This window comes from Oratosquilla oratoria, chromosome 16, assembly GCF_046742065.1.
Source record: "Oratosquilla oratoria isolate Oo_2021 chromosome 16, ASM4674206v1, whole genome shotgun sequence".
Classification (NCBI taxonomy): Eukaryota; Metazoa; Arthropoda; class Malacostraca; order Stomatopoda; family Squillidae; genus Oratosquilla; species Oratosquilla oratoria.
The window spans coordinates 95,785-109,735 of record NC_134792.1 but is presented as its reverse complement, the minus strand read 5'-3'; the positions used below and the strand labels follow the sequence as shown (position 1 = coordinate 109,735).

The 13,951-nt window shown below is 42.9% G+C and overlaps 1 protein-coding gene across 1 annotated transcript in view; it reads left to right on the top strand.

Moving 5' to 3' along the window:
* Nucleotides 1–13,951, top strand: part of LOC143033801 (E3 ubiquitin-protein ligase UHRF1-like) — a 66,150-nt gene that overhangs the window by 33,282 nt on the left and 18,917 nt on the right. The window contains exons 8-9 of the mRNA XM_076199296.1: nt 7,277–7,417; nt 10,051–10,207. Of these exons, the coding sequence (XP_076055411.1) occupies nt 7,277–7,417; nt 10,051–10,207 (298 nt within the window). The remainder of the gene's footprint in view (nt 1–7,276; nt 7,418–10,050; nt 10,208–13,951) is intronic.

Sequence of the window (13,951 nt, the reverse complement as noted above, 5' to 3'; positions counted from 1 at the left end):
AAGGTGGAGGTAGAATAGATTGAGAGAAGCGAGTAAATGCCTTGGTGGGTTAGAAAGTGTAATGAGGAATAGACATTTGGGAATGGATGCTAAGAGGAGACTATATGAAGGAGTGATTGTGCCAACAGCACTGTATGGGGCAGAAACATGGAACATAAGAGAGAAGGAATTTGAATGTATTTACCTAGTTGTAATATACGGGAGGGTAACTATGCTCATTGACCCGTCTTTGTATCTCTCCGCATCAAGTTTTATCTTAACCACTTCGGTACGGGACTTAAATCTCACGGGCAGCAGCCAATGCCAGCCGTATGACGTGTCGTAATAATACTCGCATCATAAAATATAGTCACCGCTTATATCGATCGTTCTCTCTTTCACCCGCGAATTTTGAAAACCACAGAGAATGGGATTCAGGGCGCATTTGGGAGAATGTAAAAACACAGGGGCGACTACAATAAATATAATCAAGACGCCGATATGGCAGCGTCGCGAATCCACTTGCTCCTCATGACGCCTACGTGTGCGGCACCGTATGGAAGGGGTTAAAATCATGTATAGTGCTTGCACATACCGTTTTATTGTCTAATTTGTTCCATGTGTTTATCGCTCTGTGTGGGAAACTGTTCCTTTTCAAGTTTTTTCTATAACTATCTTTTTTCAGGTTTTTTTTCATGTCCTCTCGTTTTACCGCTGTCCCACACTAACAGGTCGTTCCTGTCTAAAACTTCCATTCCTTTCATTATTCTGTAGATAGTCAGCAAATCTCCTCTTTCTCTTCTTTGTTCCAGAGTTGGTAGGTTCAATTTGGATAGTCTTTGCTCATATGTTAGTTCGGCAAGAGTTGGTGCTAGTTTGGTTGTCACTCATTGTAATCTTTCTAGTTTCTTTATAATCTTTTTGGTACTGGGTGTTCAAAGTGATGCTGCATACTCAAGTTTTGGTCTTATTAGTGTAGTTAGTATTTTCTTTATCATTTCTTCATCCATATAAGCAAATGCCACTTTGATTGGCCTCAATAAGTTGTAGGTTTCTCCGAATATTGTATATGTTTATCTGGTTTCATGTCCTTTCCAATCATCACTCCAAGATCTTTTTCAGAGTTTGCTTTTTTTCTTTTTTCTTCCCCAATTCTGTAATCTTTTGATATTCTGTTTTTACTCTTTCCAAATTCCATTATACTGCATTTCTTTATATTAAATTTTACTTCCCTGTTTGAGATGAGGTGTCTGAGAAGTATGATGGGGGTTACTAGGCGGGATAGAGTGAGAAATGAGGAGGTGAGGAGGAGAACAGGGGTGGAAAGGGGGTTGGGAGATAGGGTTGATGAAAGAGTATTAGGATGGTTTGGACACATGGAAAGAATGAGTGAAGAAAGACTAGTAAAAGAGGTATGGAAGGCAGATGTGGAGGGAGTGAACATGAAGGGGCGTCCTAGGATGAGGTGGATGGATGGGGTGATGGGGGCTTTGGGGAAGAGGGGAATGTCTGTTGAAGAAGGACGGGAGATGACAGAAGACAGGGGTGAAAGGAGAATGGTTGTATATGGATGATGTGATGCATGAGGTGGAATGGGCGGGGGGATGGAGGGTGAGGTAGTATGTGCAAACAAATTTTGACGCAGCCCAAAGAGATTTCTCCCCGACTTCTCCTTTATGCATGGAGGACGGAGAGGGAGGGTCGCCGATTTAATGAAGCGGCCTTGTTGTGGATGTGCTGTGTCTTGCGACACTGCTTCTGACCCAGGGCAGTGGACAAGGTGCAGGGATGACCCGTCATCCAAGAGGTGCTAAGATAAGAGGGAGGGTGGAGGGGTGTGGAGTGTATTCAGGGATGGAATGGGTGGGAATGATTTTATGCCTTTTCCTTTTTGGCTACCTCCCTTGTAAGGGGGAAAAAGCCTTTGGTACATGTATGTATGTATATATTTAAGTATATTTTGGCAGTGAATTGTCTTGTAGGCATGTGTTGTTAAAGACCAGTGCTAAGTCAGTTTCTACAGTCTTCTTAGTTGTTTTCTCTTATATGTTTCTTGTATTCTGGGGGAAGATTAAACACGAGTCTACTGAGATCCATGGTATATTGACACTAATTATATAAATACATTGGTGAGCTTTCGGTTGTTACATACAACCATCATCAGGCAAGTAAATTGAGAGGAAAAGGTCCATGTCAAATATGCAAGAGGGGTTATGAGTTGGTAGGGCTTTTATGGTTAAAATTGGGGGAATTAGGAGAGGTTCGTGTCAGATCAGAAGGACTTGTTAGGGGAGGGGGGCTGGGCAAGGTTAGAGTCAGTTGATGTTGTGTCCTATTGTCCAGGTGTGATGGATTCTTTGTTTAGGAATAGTGTGTCTAATGTGTTTGTTTATATGTTAACCCCTTCAATACAGGCCAAAATCTCGCGGGCAGCATTAGCTGCCAGACATGCGATGTTGCGTCATAATACTCGCATTATAAAAAATAAAGTTACCGCTGTATTGCTTGTTCTCTTTCACCTGTGAATTTTGATAACCATAGAAAATATGTATGGGGGTCGCGCAGGTACAACTACAATATACATACTGTATTTTCCGGCGTATAGTGCGCGACTTTTTTCCGTTGGAAGGGCCTAAAAATGGGGGGTGCGCGTTATTCGGTGGTGCGCATTATCTACGGCCTACGATAAAAATTCTGCGGCTGTGTGTGTAATTTTTTTCACAACAACGTGACGATGTTGGCCGTCACAAAGTCGGGACGGCACACTTCTCCGTGACGTTCCGTGAGAACAAGAAGAACAGCCATGGTGACATGAAAGAATACGCCAGCATGGGCTATATAAATATTTGGTATAGGTAGGTATCTATCGAATCTTATTTTTCATGTTTAAATAGGCCTAAACACCATGAAACATGATCAATATTCATGATATTTGCCCATGTTCACAGCATCCTAGTTTGAATTTTTATGTTGGTTTTGTTGCTTCACTTTAGGTACGGTACAAATTCCGTTGCGGCCATTCATAAACTCGTGTCAAACACTTGACTACAACACCCTCTTTCGGGAGTCATATTAACTAAACGTCACCTCGATGAGAGACTGTCCTATTTCACCACTGTCATTGTAGGTTCAAAGCTAAAACGAAACAGTCTGTAGTTTGTTTCAGTATTAAATAAAAAATGGTAAAGACGAATTACTTCCTCAAGATATAACATGAAAATTTTCTGTAAAAAATCCCGAAATTTTTCTGTATATTTTACTTTCAATAAACTTTTTTTAGATCATATTTTCAACAAACTATTTAAGCTACAAAGTAATAAGGGACCAACGCACAACATGAGTCATATACCGGTACATGTAGTTCCGACTTTTTCTTAGTTGTGTATTGATTGATGCCTAAACTGACACTTAATTTAGTGACAAATCAACAGTTTTCCCAGCGGTGGCTCTAGCCAATGAAAAATACTTCTCCATGTAACCTCGTTCACTTGATACTAAGTAATTAATTGCCGTTATTTCATTTGTTTATTTTTACTAACATTAATTATCGTAGTCTATGCAAATATTTGGGATCCGTAAAACAGCACTGGTACCAACATCATGAACGTTGGCCGTTTTAGCTCACCCGGAATACGCGAGATCAGGGCCAAGATTGACAGTTCTATTGCCAATCTAGCCTACACTAAACACCCTCTTGCGAGAGTTTGTTAAACTAAACGTCACTTCAGTAAAGACACTTATGAACCGAAACATAGTTGCTGCATGGCGATAAAAACTTGTACACGGTGATAAAAACTTGTAAGATGAATTATTCCCTCAGGATAGTAAATTACAATTTTTCTGTAAAAATCCGAAATTTTTCATAAACATTTTGTATTCAATAAACTTTTCATGGCTCATATTTCCCACAAAACAATGGACCAACGCAAGCAGGAGTCGCATACATGCAGTTCACGAGCTTTAGCCACCAGTGACTTTTCCTGGCATGCGCGTTATACGTCGGTGCGCGCTATCTGTGTACTGAGATAACGAAGTGCATGGGTGCGCATTATAACCCGATGCGCATTTTAAGCCGGAAAATACGGTAATCAAGATGCCGACATCGGCATCCTCGCATACCCACTTGCTCCTCATGACACCTACGTAGGCGTCATCTTATCGAAGGGGTTAATGATTGATGCGTGTTGTGAAATGTAAACTTTCTCAAGAATGTGTAACTTTTTGTGATTGTTACAGCATTTGAGTATTTTGCTATTAACTAAGTCTTGTCTTGTGGGATTTCTGTTGTGATATTGATTCATGTGTTTTTGTGTGCATTGTGAGCCTCCTGCTAAGTGAAGTAGTGGTGACACCAATGTAATTCAGGTTGGGTAGAAGTTTATAACTTTCTTCAGGACAGGAGTATTGTCATACCATATTCGCTTACTTTCAGGGTGTTGCTATCATTACACCTGGACAAAAACCCCTGGACAATAGGACACATAACGTCAACTGACGCTAACCTTGCCCAGCCCCCTTCCCCAAAAAGTCCTTCTGATCTGACACAAACCTCTCCTAATTTCCCTCAGTTTCAACCATACAAGCCCTGTCAACTCATAACCCTTCTAGCATATTAAAATGGAACAGAAGAGAAACAAGAGGACATGAAAAGAAACTAAAGAAAGACAGTTACAGAAGAGACCTGAAAAAAAATAGCTTCCCACATAGTGATCAATGTCTGGAACAAACTGAATGGAGAAACAGTGAATGCCAGAACTATACACGATTTTAAGAACAAACTGGATGTGGAGAGATATGAAAAAGGGGCACTACGAGTATAGCTCTCGTCCTGTAAAATGCATACATACATACATATACCAAGGCTTTTTCCCCCTTACAAGGGAGGTAGCCAAGAAGGGAAAGGCATAAAATTATTTCCACCCATTCCCCAAACCTTAGGGTGCTGGTCCGAAAACACCCAGACCCTCTTATGCCTTCTCTTTTTTTTGTAGGAATGTCCCCTGTGGGGCTACAAGGAGAAAGATGCCTAGTCCCAATCCGTAAAATGCAACTAGGTAAATATTTGACATGGAGCTTTTCCTGTCAATTTATCTGACTTAGGAGGAGAACAGGTGTGGTAAGGGAGTTGGGAGATAGGGTGGATGAAAGAGTATTGAGATGGTTTGGACACCTGGAAAGAATGAGTGAAGAAAGACTAGTAAAAGAGGTATGGAAGGCAGATGTGGAGGGAGTGAACATGAGGGGGCAACCTAGGATGAGATGGATGGGGTGAAAGGAGCTTTGGGGAAGAGGGGAATGTCTGTTGAGGAAGGATGAGAGAGGACAGAAGACGGGTGAATGGAGAATGGTTGTATATGGATGATGTGATGCATGAGGTGGAATGGGTGGGGAAATGGGGGTGAGGTAGTATGTGTGAGAAAAATTTGATGCAGCCCAAAAGGATTTCTCCCCATCTCCTTTTCTGCATAAGGGGACGGAGAGAGGGGGTCACCGATTTAATGAAGCGGCCTTGCTGTGGATGTGCTGTGTCTTGCGACACTGCCTCTGACCCAGGGCAGTGGACAAGGTGCAGGGATGGCCAGTCATCCAGGAGGTGCCAAGATAAGAGGGAGGGTGGAGGGGAGTGGAGTGTATTAGGGATGGAATGGGTGGGAATGGTTTTTATGCATTTTCTTTTTGGCTACCTCCCTTGTAAGGGGGGAAAAAGCCTTTGGTATATGTATGTATGTTTAGGATGTGCTTACGTGTTTGTGGGTGGAGTGTTGTCATGTATTGGTCATAGGTCAATTTTGTTGTGTATTCATTTGTGTTGGCAAATGTTTTATATGTTAAGTGGCACCAATAGTAGCATGTGGTGGTGCATTTGATGAATGTTTGTGCATAGTTTATAGGTTTAGAGCACGTGGACTAAGTGTAAGGGTGGTTTCAATGTAGCTGGCTATTAGAAGAAGTGGGAGGACAGGTTGTAGTGTACCGACATCTTTATGTGAAAAATGGGAATGTAGGAAATAGAGATAGTTGGGAGTTGTGTGGGAGAGTAAACAAGTGACTCAGGCCTGGTCAGGAGGCCAGGTCTGGCCTTCGGAGCTGTACCTCCTTGAGGTCATGGTGGAGTGTTGTGTCCATTTGGTATTGGCTGCAGTACTTGGATGTCTACATTCCATCTTCTTAGGGTGGTGTCATCCTCTTTTTGCCTTCTTGATGCATGGTGTAAATGCTTGAAAGATGGACACTTCAGCACCACACAAAATCTTCACACAAAAACACACACATACACAGAATTTGAGTCTAGATATGTTAGAAAATTAGAGAATAGGAGACAGGACCCAATGAGCATTGCTCCTTTCCAATATACTACAATTAGGTAAATACACACACTTGGATCACTAAACTCAATGAAGCGGCCTTCCTGTGGATGTGCTGTGTCTTGCGACACTGCTTCTGACCCAGGGCAGTGGACAAAGTGCAGGGGTGACCTGTCATCCAGGAGGTGCTCAGATAAGGGGGAGGGTGGAGGGGTGTGGAGTGTGTTCAGGGATGGAATGGATGGAAATGATTTTATGCCTTTCCCTTTTTGGCTACCTCCCTTGTAAGGGGGAAAAAGCCTTGGTATATGTATGTATGTATGTATGTATGTACTAAACTCAATACTACACCAAAATCCTCACACATCTAGGAAGAACCACACTGGCACACGTGTTCAGGATACCATCTAGCACACAGAGGATACAGAACATCTTGTACTACAATGCACCACATTACTATTCCCCAGAGAACAATACACTTTGTCTTCCCTGAGATACTTCTAAACCTGCCCAAAAGTCAATATTGTTACTTGAAGGCCGCAGATCTTTGGCAAGAGAGACCAGGGATAACAGATTGATTGATTGATCTTAAAGGGCTTGCTTAGTGATCCGAGTGTGAATATATTGTGTGGTACAAGTCATAGGTTGTTGTAAATGTTTGAGTAGTATGCTGCTGGTGCATTTTCAAGCTGCATTCTGTTCTCGGTGCTTGAGAGATGTAGTGTGATGGGTGTATGGTGTTGACAGTTCTGTCTTGGAACTGTTCCTGTTATTTTCATGTGGTGTTTTATGGGGGAAGATTTTAGTTTCTGTATGCAGGTGCCTAATCAGGGTAGATTTAGTGCTCCATTATGTAATATTTTTATAAGTTGCATTCATTGTCCCATTTGTTATTTTTGAGCAATTTTTCTAGTTTATGAAGATTTGGGTGCTCATTGTTACAATATTTTATTTACTCTATATCTATTAAAGCATGTTTTCCCATTTTGCAGAGCTCTTGCACTCAACTGCAATGTTCCATTGAATGAGGAAGGAGGTGAAGCAAGTGAATGGAAAAATGGCAAACCTGTACGTGTAGTAAGGAACTTCAAGGGACACAAACATTCTAAATATGCACCAGAAGATGGCAATAGGTGAGGAAGGTTTTTTCTTCAATTTCATTATTCATGTAGGAAAGTGTTACCAACAAGGTGCCAACAGATATGACAACAGTGGTAGGAATTATATATAGATAAAACATTTGACAGTCTCGAGTGTTGTTTCATCAAAAATTATGATAGAGACAGACATTCACATCAAGGAATTGCTGACTGTATCCTTTTACAGCAACCATATATTGGGACCAAAAATTGTACAATGGAGTCCCAAACCCTACCCTGAAAAAACACACACATGTATAGATATATATACATATACCAAAGGCTTTTTCCCCCTTACATGGGTGGTAGCCAAAAAGAAAAAGGTATAGAAACCACTCCCACCCATTCCATTTCCTATATATTCCACTCCCCTCCATCCTCCTCCCTCCCTCTTATCTTGGCACCTCCTGGATGACAGGTCATCCCTGCACCCTGTCCACTGCCCTGGGTCAGAAGCAGTGTCGCAAGACACAGCACATCCACAGCAAGGCCGCTTCATAAATTCGGCAACCCCACCCCCCTCTGTCCCCTCATACATAAAAGGAGAAGATGGGGGAGAAATCCCTTCGGGCTGCACCAAATTTTTCTCGTACATACTTCCTCGCCCCCCATCCCCCACCCACTCCCCCTCATGCATCACAGCATCATCCATTCACAATGGGAAGCACTAAGAAAATGAGAGTGTGGAGTGAGAAAAATGGAGGGGAAATAGGGAAAGATGAAGTGAAATCAGCTACTAAGTTGTTTAGAGCAGGTAAGGCACCTGGGTTGGTTGGATGCCATGTAAAAAAAAAAAAAAAAAAAGAGGTACAATGATGGTGAACTGGTTGGTGAGGTTATTTAATGTTTGCTGGAGAGAGGGGAGAGTGCCAGAGGACTGGAGGAGTGCCTGTATCATTCTGCTTTACAAGGGAAAGGGGGACAAGTGTGAGTACAGTAATTTCAGAGGGATCAGCTTGTTCAGTGTAGTTGGGAAGGCTTATGGGAGGGACTTGATTGAGAGGATTAGGAGAGGAACAGAGGGAGTAATTTGTGAGGAACAGTGTGGGTTTAGGAGAGGTAGGGGTTTTGTAGATCAGATTTTTGTGGTAAGACATGTGAGAAAGCTATAGGAAAAGATAAGGTAGTTTTTTGCTTTTATGGATTTGGAAAAGGCTTATGACAGGGTAGACAGAAAGGCACTGTGGGAAGTATTGCAGATATATGGGATAGGAGGAAAGCTGTTAAGAGCAGTCAAGAGTTTTTACGAGAGTAGTAGAGCTTGTTTTAGGATTAGAAATGGAGAGTTAATGGTTTGAGGTAAAGGTGGGACTTCATTAGGGATGTGTTATGTTGCCCTGTCTGTTCAATCTATACATGGATGGGGTGGTGCGAGAGGTGAATGCAAGGGTGGTGGGTCAGGGGATGGAGATGGTTAAAGAAAATGGAGAAAAATTGGAAATAAGCCAGTTGTTGTTTGCTGATGACACTGCTTGTAGCAGGATCAGAGGAGGGATTGAGGAAGTTAGTGACAATGTTTTGAGGAGGTGTGTGAAAGAAGGAAGCTGAAGATAATTGTGGGTAAAAGTAAGGTGATGAGATATACAAGGGTAGAGAGTGGTAGCAGGCTGGAAGTGAACATTAAGGGAGAGAGACTGGAGGAAGTGGATAGTTTCAGATACTTGGGTGCGAATGTGGCAGGAAAGGGAGAAGTGGGGGTGGAGGTAGAATGTAGATTGAGAGAAGCGAGTAAATGCCTTGGTGGATTAAAAAGTGTAATGAGAAATAGACATCTGGGAATGGATGCTAAAAGGAGGTTATATGAAGGAGTGATTGTGCCAACAGCACTGTATGGGGCAGAAACATGGAACATAAGAGAGAAGGAGTTTGAATGTGTTTGAGATGAAATGTCTGAGAAAGTATGATAGGGGTTACTAGGCTAGATAGAGAGAGGAGGTGAGGAGGATAACAGGGGTGGAAAGGGAGCTGGGAGATAGGGTTGATGAAAGAATATTAGGATGGTTTGGACACAAGGAAAGAATGAGTGAAGAAAGATTAGTAAAAGAGGTGTGGAAGGAGTGAATATGAGGGGGGTGTCCTAGGGTGAGATGGATGGATGGGGTAAAAGGGGCCTTACGAAAGAGAGGAATGTCTGTTGATGAAGGACGGGAGAGGACAGAAGATAGGGGTGAATAGAGAAGGGTTGTGTATGGATGATGCTTTGATGCATGAGGGGAGTGGGTGGGGGGTGAGGAAGTATGTATGAGAGGTAGTTTGACGAAGCCCAAATGGATTTCTACCCATCTCCTTTTCTGTATGGGGGACGGAGAGGGGGGGGTCACTGAATTTATGAAGCGGCCTTGCTGTGGATGTCCTGTGTCTTGCGACACTGCTTCTGACCCAGGGCAGTGGACAGGATGCAGGGATGACCCATCATCCAGGAGGTGCCAAGATAGGAGGGTGGAGGGAAGTGGAATGTATGGGAAATGGAATGGATGGGAGTGGTTTCTATGCCTTTCTCTTTTTGGCTACCCCCCATGTAAGGGGGAAAAAGCCTTAGGTATATATATGTAGATATTTCCAAGTATTTGAAGGAAGGGATATTCAGTTGCCATTTCCTGCTGTTAAGTTAAATTTTGGAATTACAGATATGATGGTATATACAAGGTGGTGAAATACTGGAAAGAAAAAGGAAAAAGTGGCTTCAGTGTGTGGCGTTACTTACTTCGACGGGATGATCCAACACCTGCCCCCTGGACAAAGAAAGGCAAAGAAAGAATTGCAGAACTTGGTCTTTGCATGCAGGTATTTATGAATTGTATCTAATCAGTACTTACAATAAGGTGGCAAATATTTCATTGCGATTTGAATTTTAAGAAGGATCTAATATTTGTCTATAACCATATAAGACATCTGGGAATGGATGCTAAGAGGAGGTTATATGAAGGAGTGATTGTGCCAACAGCAATGTACGGGGCAGAAACATGGAACATGAGAGGAAGAGAGAAGGAGTTTGAATGTGTTTGAGATGAAATGTCTGAGAAGTATAGGGGTTACTAGGCTAGATAGAGTGAGAAATGAGGAGGTGAGGAGGAGAACAGGGGTGGAAAGGGAGCTGGGAGATAGGGTTGATGAAAAAGTATTAGGATAGTTTGGACACATGGAAAGAATGATTGAAGAAAGATTAGTAAAAGAAGTGTGGAAGGCGGAGATGGAAGGAGTGAATATGAGGGGCCGTCCTAGGATGAGATGGATGGATAGGGTGAAAGGGGCTTTACAAAAGAGAGGAATGTCTGTAGAGGAAGGACAGGAGAGGACAGAAGATAGGGGTGAATGGAGAAGGGTTGTGTATAGATGAGGCTGTGATGTATGAGGGGGAGTGGGTGGGGGATGGGGAGTGAGGAAGTATGTATGAAAAAAAAATTGACGCAGCCCGAGAGGATTTCTCCCCATCTTCTCCTTTTCTGCATGAGGGGATGGAGAGGGGGGTCGCCGAATTTAAGAAGTGGCCTTGCTGTGTCTTGTGACACTGCTTCTGACCCATGGCAGTGGACAGGATGCAGGGATGACCCATCATCCAGGAGGTGCCAAGATAGGAGGGAGGGTGGAGGGGAGTGGAATATATGGGAAATGAAATGGGTGGGAGTGATATCTATGCCTTTCTTTTGGGCTACCCCCCGTGTAAGGGGGAAAATCTTTTGGTATATGTATGTAGGTACCTACTAGGACTAGGTATAATGAAATGACTAGACTGGTTAAAAAGAACATGGGCAGAGCAAAATATAACTGAAATTAAGGTTGCCAGTCAATCAAAGGCATCTTTCATCTATACAGAACTAAAAGTAAGGTAAAGGTAGGCCCACTTAAATCTGATAAGGAGATTTTGATAGATAAAAAGTAAAATGAGTGAGGCATAAATATTTTCTCTCAGTATTTACAAGAGAGGTTAGATATGGCACATGATTACAAAATGATCTTTAGTAGAGAAGAGATACAATAACTTGCATAAGCATTTGCAAGGAATATAGTCAAACAGATAAATAGACTTAAAGGTCAACTGAGAAGATTTTCAAAGAGGTGCTGAATATTTGCTAGATTTATGGCTTAGTCACTTTTTGATAAAATATGCAAAAATAAATCCTAATTATTACATACATATACCAAGGCTTTTTTCCCCCTTACAAGGGAGGTAGCCAAAAAGGAAAAGTCATAAAATCATTTCCACCCATTCCATCCCTGAATACACTCCACACCCCTCCACCCTCACTCCCATCTTAGCACCTCCTGGATGACAGGTCATCCCTGCACCTTGTCCACTGCCCTGGGTCAGAAGCAGTGTCACAAGACACACCACATCCACAGCAAGGCCGCTTCATTAAATCGGCGACCCCCCCTCTCCATCCCCCCATTGCATAGAAGGAGAAGACGGGGAGAAATCCCTTCAGGCTGCGTCAAATTTTGCTCACACATACTACCTCACCCCCCATTCCACCACCCATTCCACCACATGCAATCACAACATCATCCATACACAACCATTCTCCATTCACCCCTATCTTCTGTCCTCTCCCGTCCTTCCTCAACAGACATTCCCCTCTTCCCCAAAGCCCCCTTCACCCCATCCATCCACCTCATCCTAGGACGTCCCCTCATGTTCACTCCCTCTACATCTGCCTTCCATACCTCTTTTACTAGTCTTTCTTCACTCATTCTTTCCATGTGTCCAAACCATCCTAATACTCTTTCATCAACCCTATCTCCCAGCTCCCTTTCCACCCCTGATCTCCTCCTCACCTCCTCATTTCTCACTCTATCTAGCCTAGTAACCCCCATCATACTTCTCAGACACCTCATCTCAAACACCTTCAAACTCCTTCTCTCTTCTTCTCTTATGTTCCATGTTTCTGCCCCATACAGTGCTGTTGGCACAATCACTTCTTCATACAGTCTCCTCTTAGCATCCATTCCCAAATGTCTATTCCTCATTACACTCTTTAATCCACCAAGGCATTTACTCGCTTCTCTCAATCTACATTCTACCTCCACCCCCACTCCACCTTTTCCTGCCACATTTGCACCCAAGTATCTAAAACTATCCACTTCCTCCAGTCGCTCTCCCTTAATGCTCACTTCCAGTCTACTGCCACTTTCACCCCTTGTACATCTCATCACCTTACTTTTACCCACATTTATCTTTAGCTTTCTTCTATCAGAACCTTCCCAAACTCTGCCACCAACTTCCTCCATCCCTCCTCCAATCCTGCAACAAGCGCAGTGTCGTCCGCAAACAACAGCTGGCTCACCTCTCACTTTTCTCCATTTTCTTTAACCATCTCCAATCCCTGACCCACTACCCTTGCATTTACCTCTCGCACCACCCCATCCATGTATAAGTTGAACAGCCAGGGTGACATAACGCATCCTTGATGAAGTCCCACCTTTACCTCGAACCACTCACTCTCTCCATTTCTAATCCTGACACAAGCTCTACTACTCTCATAAAAACTCTTGACAGCTCCCAGAAGCTTTCCTCCTATCCTGTATATCTGCATAACCTCCCACAGTGCCTTTCTGTCTACCCTATCATAAGCCTTTTCCAGATCCATAAAAGCCCAAAAAACATCCTTCCCCTTTCCTATAGCTTTCTCACATATCTGTCTTACCACAAAGATCTGATCTACACAACCTCTACCTGTCCTAAAACCACACTGTTCCTCACCAATAACTCCTTCTGTTCCTCTCCTAATCCTCTCAATCAAGATCCTCCCATAAGCCTTCCCAACTACACTTAACAAGCTAATCCCTCTGAAACTACTACATACACACTTGTCCCCTTTTCCCTTGTAAAGAGGAACTATACAGGCACTCCTCCAGTCCTCTGGCACTCTACCCTCTCTCCAGCAAACATTAAATAACCTCACCAGCCAGTCCACCATCACTGTACCTCCTTTTTTCAGACATTCTGCATGGCATCCATCCAGACCAGGTGCCTTACCTGCTTTCATCATCTTAACAACTGCCTTCACCTCATCCTTTTTTATTTCTCCTCCATTCTCCTCACTCATCACTCTCATTTTCTTAGCATTTCCCACTGCAGCTATCTTTCCCTCCCTATGCTCCTTCACATTTAGCAACTCCCTAAAATATTCTGCCCATTATTACACAATGTCATAAAAAGGCCTATCAAAATATCAGTAGTAGAGAAACTTTTCCTTCACCAATCTTCAGCAGTTCTCGTAAGGCTCGATTGGCTGTGGCGTCACTCATGCTGTTTACATTCTGATGCATGTACTATAAAATCCCATGCTGTGCTGTCAGCTTAACCACTTCACTCCGGGCCAAAATCTCGCAGGCAGCATTAGCTGCCAGACATACGATGTTGCATCATAATAGATAGATAGACTTTATTTGGCAGTGAATCAATGTACATGAAGTGCAAATAATGACAAGAACACATAGTTCGGAATAATAAATGCAAAATTGCCAAGTATAGCACAAAAAGCATGTACGCTTATTTCCATTGTGGTCCTCATCAGATTGTTATTCTAC